The sequence below is a fragment of the Corylus avellana genome, chromosome ca2 (assembly GCF_901000735.1).
Source record: "Corylus avellana chromosome ca2, CavTom2PMs-1.0".
Classification (NCBI taxonomy): Eukaryota; Viridiplantae; Streptophyta; class Magnoliopsida; order Fagales; family Betulaceae; genus Corylus; species Corylus avellana.
In genome coordinates, this window is record NC_081542.1 from 16,870,967 (window position 1) to 16,881,855 (window position 10,889).

Sequence of the window (10,889 nt, forward strand, 5' to 3'; positions counted from 1 at the left end):
TCATTCCAATGCATAGGTAGCTCTTATTCCTCAACCTGAGAGTAGAAAACCCTCATGCCGAAACTCCCTCGACCCGAAAGCCAGAATATAAATCTCATCCACAACCCAAGGGTCTAGAGCATAAACAAATACCTCACGGATCAACAAGAGAATATAGCCTTATTACAAGCAACAAAACAACAAGAAATATAAAATAAGGAACAAATAGCAGAGGAAAAAAAACGTAAACTAAAAAATATAGGGAAAATAAAAGCAAAAAAATCAGAAAGCCAAAAAACAGGAGCACATTAGGCAGATGACGGCGGCCGGAAGAAAGGCTGATCGCGTGCTTGCCGGAAACCAAAGCTGGCGTTGGAAGCGAATAGGGCCAGTGAAACACGGTGGGGGGCGCAATAATAGAACCGGCATTGGACGGTGGACGACAAAGCAGCGTGGAGGAGATCAACGGCGCACTCAAAGAACTGGGGGTAGTTTGAGTAAATCCCCCAAGAACGACACCCACAAAGTGTGCCAAAAACAAACAAACAAGCAGAAAATAAAGACAAGCAAAAAGGGAAAAAAGGGGGAGAGAAGAGGCGGGGAGGGAAGGGGAAGAAAAACCAAAGAGGAAGAGGAAATTTACTAGTTAAACGTCTATAGCAGGGAATTTACTACTACCCTCTTTGGCAGAAAGTTTGTGATATTTTAACCAGGATCATGAGTATATTGGTTGATACGAATGTAGTTAGGAAAATTTTAAAACCTAAAATCTCTTCTTTTTTTTTTCTTTTAAAAAATTATTAAATTGGTCATAATGATTTAAATCGTTTCTTATAAATTAAAATTTATTTCATTGCTCGCTGCCTTTTGGATGGAAGAATCTATTTAACGGTCCGAATAATGATGAATAATGAAATAAGATTTAAATAATAGTAGCAATTTGAAAATGACATAAAATATAGTGACTAATTTAATTATTATTATTATTATTATTATTATTATTTTAATCTTTTCCTCTGTTGTCTAATAATATAAAAACTTGGAAAACATGTAAAATCAATTTTACTTGGTTATACCAATTTGCCAAAAAAAAAAAAAAAAAATCATTGCATTCAACTTCAAACTAAATTTCTCATGAAAACCATCAAATATCACATCAACACCAATTATATTATGATATTTTTCATGCATAATAAAAATTATAAAATGTAAAATATATAATTAAAAATTAAGTGGGTGGCTCCACTACTTTTCAAGTTTTTTTGTTTGTGATTTATATATATATATATATATATATTAAAAAAATAAAAATTAAAAAAAAAAAGAAAAAAGAAAAAAGAAAAGACCGGATAGAAAACATTAACGGGTGTCCCCCAAACGGGTCAAACCCAATCTCTATGACATGAAAAGAGTGGGTGAGCAGACAAGCGAATAGGCTTCGGAAAAATCCCATCTTTAATTCCTTTGCCCTTTCCCCTCTTTGATTAGAAAAAAAAAAATCCCATCTTTAAATTCTGGGTATAATTCATTGAAAGATTATCAAACTGGGTTTTCCCACGTCCAATCGGTAGCAACAAGAATGGCTTCGAAGGAGGGAGTGGGTGAAGCCGAAGAGTTCGTGTACAGAATCAGCACGGCTAAGGAGTGGGAAGAGTTTGAAAAGACTGGGTCAATCTTCGGTGGAGAACTTGACAAATCTTCTGGATTCATCCATCTCAGCAGTCTTCATCAGGTCCTTAGTTTTTACACTCGGTTGTTGTCAATCTACATGAATTGCTTTCTTTTCGAGATAACTGTCCACTCTTTACCGCTCAAAAATATATATTTTTTTGAGATTTTTCTTGAACTATCATAGTCCATTGAAACAAATTAACAACACTTTCATTGAAAGTCCTATTCATATGAAATCAAGAACTTTTTTTTTTTTTTTTCATAAGTGTATCTGTGCTATAGGTTTTGTAATTTGAAAGGACAAGAGGCAAATACAAGAATAATTATTTAATTACACCGTGGCTGGTTTATACCCAAGAATCTGGGCGGTTAATAGCTATATCACATTGGAATGGCTATGGTTTAAATGAGATTTTTTCTTTTTCTTTTTCGGCTTAGTCCTTAGAACGGAGGCTTGGGCCAATTGTCCCGAGCTGGAGTACTCATGGACAAGCCTCGTGGGTCCGAGAGGCTTCTGATTGTGGGTCTTATTTGTAGTGGCTAGGGTTTTGCGTGATTGATGTCTCGTTGTATATTCACGCTTACTGTGTTGCTTCTCAATAAATAGTGAAACCTTGCTAAAACTTGGTGGACGTAGCCCTTAGTGGTTATCACGTAGATATCTATGTTTGTAATTGCGTGTTTTAGCTTTCTTTTTATTTTTCGCATTTCACTGGTTCTAAAAAATAGGATAAATTTCTTAACAACCGGTATCAGAGCCAAGTTCCAGTGGGAGTGATGACAGGAGAAAGAGGAAAGGCAACAAGAATTGAAAAGTTTGACGGCACAGATTTCTGGCATTGGAAGATACAGATAGAAGATTATCTGTATGGGATGAAACTACATTTGCCTCTTTTGGGGGAGAAACCAGACAATATGAAAGATGACGAATGGGCTCTGCTTGATAGACGGGTGCTGGGAGTTGTTCGATTAACACTGTCAAGAACAATTGCGCACAACATTATGAAGGAGAAGACGACATCGGGTCTAATGGCAGCTTTGTCCGGTATGTACGAAAAGCCGTCTGCTAACAATAAGATGCATTTAATGAAAAAGTTGTTTAATCTAAAGATGGCGGAAGGTACTCCAGTAGCGCAACATTTGAATGAGTTCAATACAATCACAAATCAATTGTCCTCTATGGAGATTAACTTTGATGATGAGATCCGTGCGCTAATCGTTTTGGCCTCTTTGCCAAATAGTTGGGAGGCCATGAGAATGGTCGTTTGCAATTCTGCAGGGAAGAGTAAACTCAAATATGAAGCTATCCGAGATTTGATTTTAAACGAGGAGGTTCGTAGAAGAGATACAGGTGAAACCTTAAGTTCTGGTTTTGCCTTAAACCTCGAGACAAGTGGTAGAGGACAAGAAAAAAACTCTAGTTGGAGCAGATCAAAGTCAAGAAAAGGAAAAAGCAAATCGAGATCTAGAGAACAAACAGAATGTTGGAACTGTGGCAAGACCGGCCACTTTAGGAGGAATTGCATGGAACCGAAAAAAGAAGAGTGAGACCGACTTTGTAGCTTTTATATATCTGTATAATGGTCCTATTTAGAACGAAGATATTTATTTTGAAACTATTGGGTTTGTTATTTGAAAGGACAAAGAGAAAAGTGAAAGAAAATTTATTTAATTACACTGTGGCTGGTTTATTCCCAATAATCTGGGCGGTTAATTGCTATATCATTTAACTAGTGGAATATCATTTATCCCAAAAGCTTAAGCGGGTGGAAAATAATGAATTTAATCATTTAATTGGTGCATTCTATTTAATTGAGGTAGGAGGTGAATTAAGAAACAAAGACATTGGTCAAACTCTGATATACCATGTTAAATTATTGCTTATCCTAAGAGCATAAGTTGAAAAGTTAAACTTAATAATTTAATTAATATTTTAAACACTTTATATTAATGCAATATTTCTATTTGAGGGTAAAACAGATTCCATATAGTGGCTGATTTGCAGGTGCAGTCAACATTACAGAATTTTTTCTTGAACACCAAGTTGGATTTGTACTTGCTTCAAATCGATGCTAAGAAGGTATGCTAATAAGCTTCAGTGTGAGTATAGACAGAAATTAGCTGTAGAGGCAACATAAATTTCATGTTGAGTGATGTATTGAATACATCTGTATTGATGTGAAGGGATGACAAGCAATAACAAGTTTAAAAGGAAAACTTTTGATTAGCCTATGTTGGAGTAAACATGTATGCGTGGTTATGTTTCACATTGGATAGAAATCGTAAAAGTAAGTGGTTAACACAGCATTGTTGAGTCCAAATCTATTTTCCATGGTATCCCTAATAGGATATATCAAGGTATGACTTGCAGACTTTCTAGGTCCAGTCAAGCATGAGATGTAATGAGAGACCAATTGTTTTGCCCATAAACCGTCTTTGAATTGCATTTTAATCTGTTGATGAATATTTCAATTTGTTTCTCATTTTAGTCTCTGCATTTGTTGAACCCAGATAATTTAAAATGGTTAAAGGGCTTGCAATGTGTTTTGAAGGCACCAGCTGCAAAGGGTTGGTCCAGATAACTTTCTTAATAGAGTGTCATTTTTAAAAATTTGCTCAACATTTCAAGCAAATTTGTGTTTCAGTCATGTAATATTCCTGTGGTTCATGTAATTAGACTACTGGAGGACATTTTGAAATGTCCCTGAAAGCATATATCCTTGTAGTAGATGCACCCTTAAAGTTCCTGCAACTTGGGGTTGCCAACTTAAAGAGAGAAGGCCAAATATGGGATTTGAATGATGGAATACTGAGCAAGAATATGTTGCAGAACTTAAATACTTGATTCTTGAGACCATGATTGTTATATGAAAAGCTAATGTCATTCTTTTTTTTTTTTTTTTTTTTTTATTGATTGTGTATTAACATAAAATTTGAAGGACCTTTTTATGTGCATGTTGTTGTAGCTTGGTGACGGATTGGTATATGAAATTGTGGATGGTTCCAACAGCTTTCCCCATTTCTATGGCCCATCTCGAAGTTTTAGTCCTCTTCCCTTATCAGCAGTCATGAAAGCAGAGAAGCTGACTCTATCTGGTGGCCAGTTCAGATGTCGTTTGCTGGATTAAGCAGTTTTGTTAAGTTGCTTTGATTTCTTCGTATCCTTTTTGTATTGTGGGCAGAGAGGGAGGAAGAGAGAGGGAGAGAGATTCCATGTTGGAAATGTTATTTATTATTGTGCTACTCCATGGAACTAGCATATAAAGCACGGGTGTTTTCTCATTGTATTAATAATATGTTTTTTCTATGGAAATGTATAATTATTATTATTAATATATCAAGAATTGGATATCATCTTTCCTTATATATATATATATATATATATATATATATATATATTGTGTTGAAGAGAGAAAGACACAGGGAATGGGAAAGTTTGCATGGGATTTTGTGGGATATTTACTGAGAGGGTTTAGAAAGAAGTTAAGCAAGATTGGTAGTAGGGGTCTCAAGGCAGTTATGGTTAGCGGTTAGTGAAATAGATAACCGCCCGCTAACTGCATTTTCAAAATTGAACTTTTTTTGGGGCTTCTTGGGCGTTTTTGGGCTTTCTTTAGGGCTTTTTGAGCTTTTTTTTTTTTTTTTTAACCCTCTTTACATTTACTTGTACTTTAAAAAAATTTCCTTAAATATTAAATCATAACTGTTAACTCTTTTTTTTTTTTTCTTTTTTTTTTTTTAAAAAAAAATCAACACAACATATAAAAAAAAGTTCAGAATTCAAACAACTATTACAACATATAATGATAATACATTAATACTTAAATTATGTTTATAAGTAACACGTTGGTCATTGTTTAATTAAATGTCCAATTATTTAATTTGATATTATACGAATCATATCATCATTGTACATTAATAATATGATTAACTTGAAGTCTTGAATAAAGTATTTGAATTGTCATTGAATCATATGATTAAGTATTGATATTATACATTTATATTATTCATATGCATATGTAGACTTATATAGACTTATAACATATATAGACTTATAAGTTTATAACATACATTGGAAATAAGTCTCTAGATATTTAATTGTTGTATTAGTATGAGTTGGTATACTTATGAGTTATGTCATATTATATATGTATAATTTGTTATTATATGATCAAATAATTTAATGATCAATTGATCATGTGATATAATCATATAAATTATAGTGATAATATATTAATACTCAAATTGTGATTTAATTATTTTTTTAAAAAAATTGTGATTTAATGATCAAGTGATTATGTTATATGTATAAATATTTTTATAATTATAATTATAAAAATATATTATATAAAAAGGCGGTTAGCGGTTACGGTTAGTAAACCCAATAACCGCTAACTGTTAGGCGGTTAGCGATTAATACGGTTAAGCGGTTAAATAGTTAGCGGTTATAGCGGTTAGAGGGTGGTTTTTAACCGCCCACATTGACACCCCTAATTGGTGGAAGTTTATGAGAGAGTTTGTTGCTTTAAAGAAACTAAAGCAAAAACAACGCAGCCAATTAACGGGAATGACCGATTCAAATCATGATGTGAAGATGAAAAGAAAGAGAGAAGCAAGTCAATGAATATTTATCTTAGGAAAATAAGAAATAATATATATATATATATATATATATATATATATATATTTTTTTTTTTTTTATAAGTAATTCAATTTTATAAAAAGTGTGAAGAATGATGCAAAGTATACAAGATAAATACGCATTTAAGGAGAAAAAGAAGAACACAAATAAAAAGATTCTAAAACATTAGGAAAGCGGGAACTATTGTGAGCAACCATCGAAGAATAACACAATTTGAACATAATATCTTTTCACCTTCCTCTCACAATCTTCAAAGTTAGTTTTTCTAAGAAAATCCGTTGTAGGGTTTTAAAATCTAAATCATTATTTTTAACCTAAATAGGTACAAACTTTACTAAATTGGGTCGAAGGAAATTTTTTAAAACCAATTTATTAAACTGAAATCTGTCCTTAATGCATGTGATTTTTATAAAATATTTTTAGTAGATGTCCTCAAACCCATTTTCACAAGTATTTTTAAACTAATATATGTTAATATTATTAAAAAAATGCATGTGAGAATCATGTGATCTAAATACAGATGTCAATTTAATAAACTAAATTGAGGAATTCATCCGACCCATTTCGGATGAAAACTTTGTTAGATCAATACTTATCACCTAAAAAAAATTTCATCTTTCTTTGACTTATTGTATCTAACTTAATAATAAGGGCTGGTCATATGGCGTAAGATCATTTCTTACAACTTAATTTAGTAAGCAGGTTTATATGAAGGCTGAAATTAGTCTCAATTTCAAATACATTATTATCTGTTGCAACAAAATAATTCAAGGATCACCAAAGAAGAAAAAAGAGCATAATAGAAAATAATCACAATCACATTGGACACTAAGAGTATGTTTGAGAAATAGAGCTTTTAAGTCAAAAATTATTTTTTGGCAAAAGCTTCATTTTTAAGCTTTTGCCAAAAGTGCGTTTTGACTATTTTTGAGCTTTTTACACCCTTAAAAGCGCTTTCAATTTCTATATCAAATTGATACTTTTTTCTTCGGACAGACTTTTTGAGTGTTAAACGCACTTTTAAGCCCTTTAATGTAACACCCCCAACCCGTTAAGGCTAGGTTTGTCACTTTTTGTCTTTTACAACAAATTTTTTTACAAAAATCTATAAGGTCAATCAGAGTATTTAATACAAATTATTGGATAAATTATTTCTGCTCCCATTTCGGCCTTCTATTCCAGCTTGCTCTTTTACGCGAAAACAAGAAATTAAATTGAATGAGTCCAAAGGGAGGCCAATAAGTAAAATCCACAACCATAAATAATTTTACTCATTGTTTTCAGTTTTGAAAATCGAAAAGCACATAAAAAAATATATATGCAAACTAGCCATAACGATAGACATATGTACAGTTACACATCCCGTAGTATAAACATACTGATACGTCTAACAATAAAACATCATCATAAATCAACGAAATTTCTTATTATCATTATCTCATAATAGGGCCCATGTACATTGTTACCTCTGTGTACGAGGGTTGCGGATCCTTGTGACCATGGCACTGAACTACGACCACAACCATGCCCGTCCACCAATTTATCTTTGGGTGCACTTAGCAGACTGTTGATGGAATACTACCTTCTGAGAATACCACCTTATGGCAAAGCCTCTTTTAGTGGTTTTGTCTCTATCCAAGTATCGGTACCAAACTCTATTATTTCTTGTTTCTCATAGGGCCAAAAATACTCTCATCCATACATGTGTCCTCATTTTATAACATTTTTTTTTTCATTTCTTGTACTTTTTTTGATACATCTTAAGACAATATGTAGGAGGGTTTATCATTATTCTTATTTCTTATAATCATCAACATTTTCTCAAAATTTCTTTTAGAAAATCTGTCATGTATGCAACATAACTCCATAATATATAAATAAATAATTATTTACAGTTTTACACAAAAATGCATAAATAGTAATAAATCACCTTGACAAATCTACCATTCTGTTTAACCATCGTAGAATTAATAACAACTTAAAATTAACTCCAACTGAAATGAACTAATCAATCACTAATAAAAGGAAGTGGGTTTACCTCATATGAACACAATAATTTTATCTGTAAAAACAACCCAAATTTCATCTCTCTCTCAAGTTGCTTTTCTTTCTCTCTTTTTCTCCCTCTGTATCTCTTTCTCACTATCTCTGCTCTCTCTCTCTCTATTCTTTGATATTCTCTCTCTCACCGTAGCTCCTTCTTGTTAGAATATATTGTAATATTATGGGAATATATTAGCATTGATTGTAATTGATAAAATCAAATCAGATATATTATATCTGATTTGATTTTATTAACCATATCATTTTGTATTATCTCTTATCCCTATAAATATGGACCATTTGTATTGTAAAATTATTCATTGAATAAAAACTTAATGTAACCCTTAGGCTTTATCTCTCCATCTCCGCCTATCTCCCTCCTCACCGCCTCTTGAAAGTAGCAGACAAGATAGGAGACAAAAGAAAAGAGAAAGAAAATGAGTGGGAGAAAAGAAAAATAAAATAAAGAAAAGAAATGGGAACTGGTCGAGGCGGCTGGAGAAAAATGGGGAAAAGGAAAAATAAAGAAAGAAAAGAATAGGAAGAAGGTGGAAATGGATGTTGAACGTGAGAGGTGTGGGAGAATAAAGAGAGATAATCTGGATATAATCTCTCATAAAATTAATATTCATACCTATAATATTCATATGATCTCATAAATTCTTCAAAAATAAATATTCTTACTTAATATGAATATTAAAATAATATTTATTATCAAAGTAATCTCTTTAATTGAGGGTTTTAAATTTGGTGCGCTACACTTAAACTCACACTCAAACAGATTCTAAAATTTATGTGGTTCAGCTTTATAAATTTATAACATTTACAGGATTACAGTCGGAGATAATCTAGAGAAAATTTACTAACAAAATGATAGAGTACAAAAGAAAACCACTCAAGCTCATGGTAAAAAAGAGAAGTACAAAATCAACAAGAATGGGCACACCGCAAGATTTGTGAAAAGCAAGTCACCCACTCAACAATCTCCCTATGAAACAAGACAAAAATATGAATAGTTTAGTCAAAACAAATATGATTATTTGTACCTATCTCTAAATTAATCACACTATCAAGAATAGAAAAAAGAAAGAGATGAGAGGAATTTCTAGCCTTTAATTTCTTAAGAATACTAGCAGCAGTTTTTCTATGATTTTTTTTTATTATTTAAATATAGGAATGCTATAATATTGAGTAGCACTTTATTTCACTATCCATTATTTTAACATAAAATATTTATCTCTTATATATATATATATATTGTCATTAATTAAGGATTGTGTTGAAATTTTCTAAAAAAAAAGTAAAGAGAGATAGGAAACTTTTATTTTTTTTAAAAATAATATTTTAATAGTATATGAAAAGATAAATAAAACTATCGTAGATGACTGCAATTGAATAAAGTAGTAAAAAATAAATTTTTTTATTAAATTTATTAAATTTATATGAATGATGAGATAAGAGCAAATGTCACGTAGGGCCGGTCCAAAGGCTAGACGACTTAGGCTGTCGCTTAGGGCCCCCATTTATTAAGGCCCCAAAAAAAATTTTAATAAGTCCCAAAAAAAAATTTTGATAATTTTTTTTTTTTTTTTTTAATAAGGACCAAAAAAACTTTTTTTTTTGTGGAAATTTTTTTTGTTAAGGCCAAAAAAAATCTCCATAAATATTTAAGGCCTCTAATAATGGTAAATTTAAACCTACTTTCACATAAAAACGAGAACCTTCGGTCCTTCACTCATATCTATTATCTAGCCTGCAATTTTGTTGACTCTCTTAAAGATTAAGAACGTTCATACTAATTCTCAAAAACCTTCTTGGCTTCTTCCTCTCCAAAACGAGAAATCTCCAAGAACTCTCTAGTCTCTGCTTCTCTAAATCAGGTTTTGTTATTCTATTTTTATAATTTATTTTATTATAGTCATAATATTTTTTTTTATATAAATTGTGTTTGTTTAATTTGTTAATATTTTTAATCAAACATGTCTACTTGTAGAAAATAAGCTTCTGGATATGAAAAACTTCAAAAAAAGAGAGAAAAGTAGAGAAACTGATTGAATCTCAAAGTGGAGCTCTAAATAAATTTGTTATTAGCAATAAACAAATTATTGAGGATAATTTAGGTGAAAAACTCATAAATGAACAAGAAATCATCAATAAGAATTAGAAGATAATGAAAATACTATTGATGTATCTAACTCTATTGTTACAAATATTTATGACCCAGGCCGATGGAAAAATATTGATTCAAAATTAAGGGATTTATTAGTAGAAAATGGTCCAATAAGATACAATAATATAGATTTTCCTAAAGATGAGAACTCTAGGCATTTGTCTAATACATATTATATACGAAAATTATCAAATGGAAGCAGCGTAATAGAAAATGACTAGTCTATTCAAAAGATTTGGATAGAGTATTTTGTTTTTGTTATCAAATGGGAGCAGCATGATATTTTATTTGCTGTTAATATTGTTAGTAAAAATTTACAATCGAAAGACATGCATATTGATGTAGCTATAGATTAATTAAAAGGTCTTACTTTCTATTTTAAAA

The 10,889-nt window shown here is 31.3% G+C and overlaps 1 protein-coding gene across 3 annotated transcripts; it reads left to right on the forward strand.

The window, feature by feature from the left end:
- The first annotated feature begins 1,373 nt into the window (after window positions 1–1,373).
- Window positions 1,374–5,004, forward strand: LOC132170644 (retrovirus-related Pol polyprotein from transposon TNT 1-94). 3 transcript variants are annotated; one of them, XM_059581697.1, is made up of 3 exons: window positions 1,383–1,711; window positions 3,656–3,730; window positions 4,617–5,004. In XM_059581697.1, exons 1-3 carry the CDS (start codon window positions 1,559–1,561, stop codon window positions 4,776–4,778), a joined length of 390 nt encoding a protein of 129 aa, XP_059437680.1. In that variant the 5' UTR covers window positions 1,383–1,558; the 3' UTR covers window positions 4,779–5,004. The 3 variants fall into 3 exon arrangements, with proteins under 3 accessions (XP_059437679.1, XP_059437681.1, XP_059437680.1); XM_059581696.1 differs by lacking the exons at window positions 3,656–3,730; window positions 4,617–5,004 and adding an exon at window positions 2,407–3,632 and having other exon boundaries at window positions 1,374–1,711; XM_059581698.1 differs by lacking the exon at window positions 3,656–3,730 and having other exon boundaries at window positions 1,379–1,711.
- Window positions 5,005–10,889: the final 5,885 nt, after the last annotated feature.

Bases quoted from the DNA above. Each gene is read 5' to 3' on its own strand.
- LOC132170644 (XM_059581696.1), top strand. From the start codon at position 1,559: ATGGCTTCGAAGGAGGGAGTGGGTGAAGCCGAAGAGTTCGTGTACAGA. The intron at 1,712-2,406 runs GTCCTTAGTTTT...AACCGGTATCAG, and splicing joins ATCTCAGCAGTCTTCATCAG to AGCCAAGTTCCAGTGGGAGT.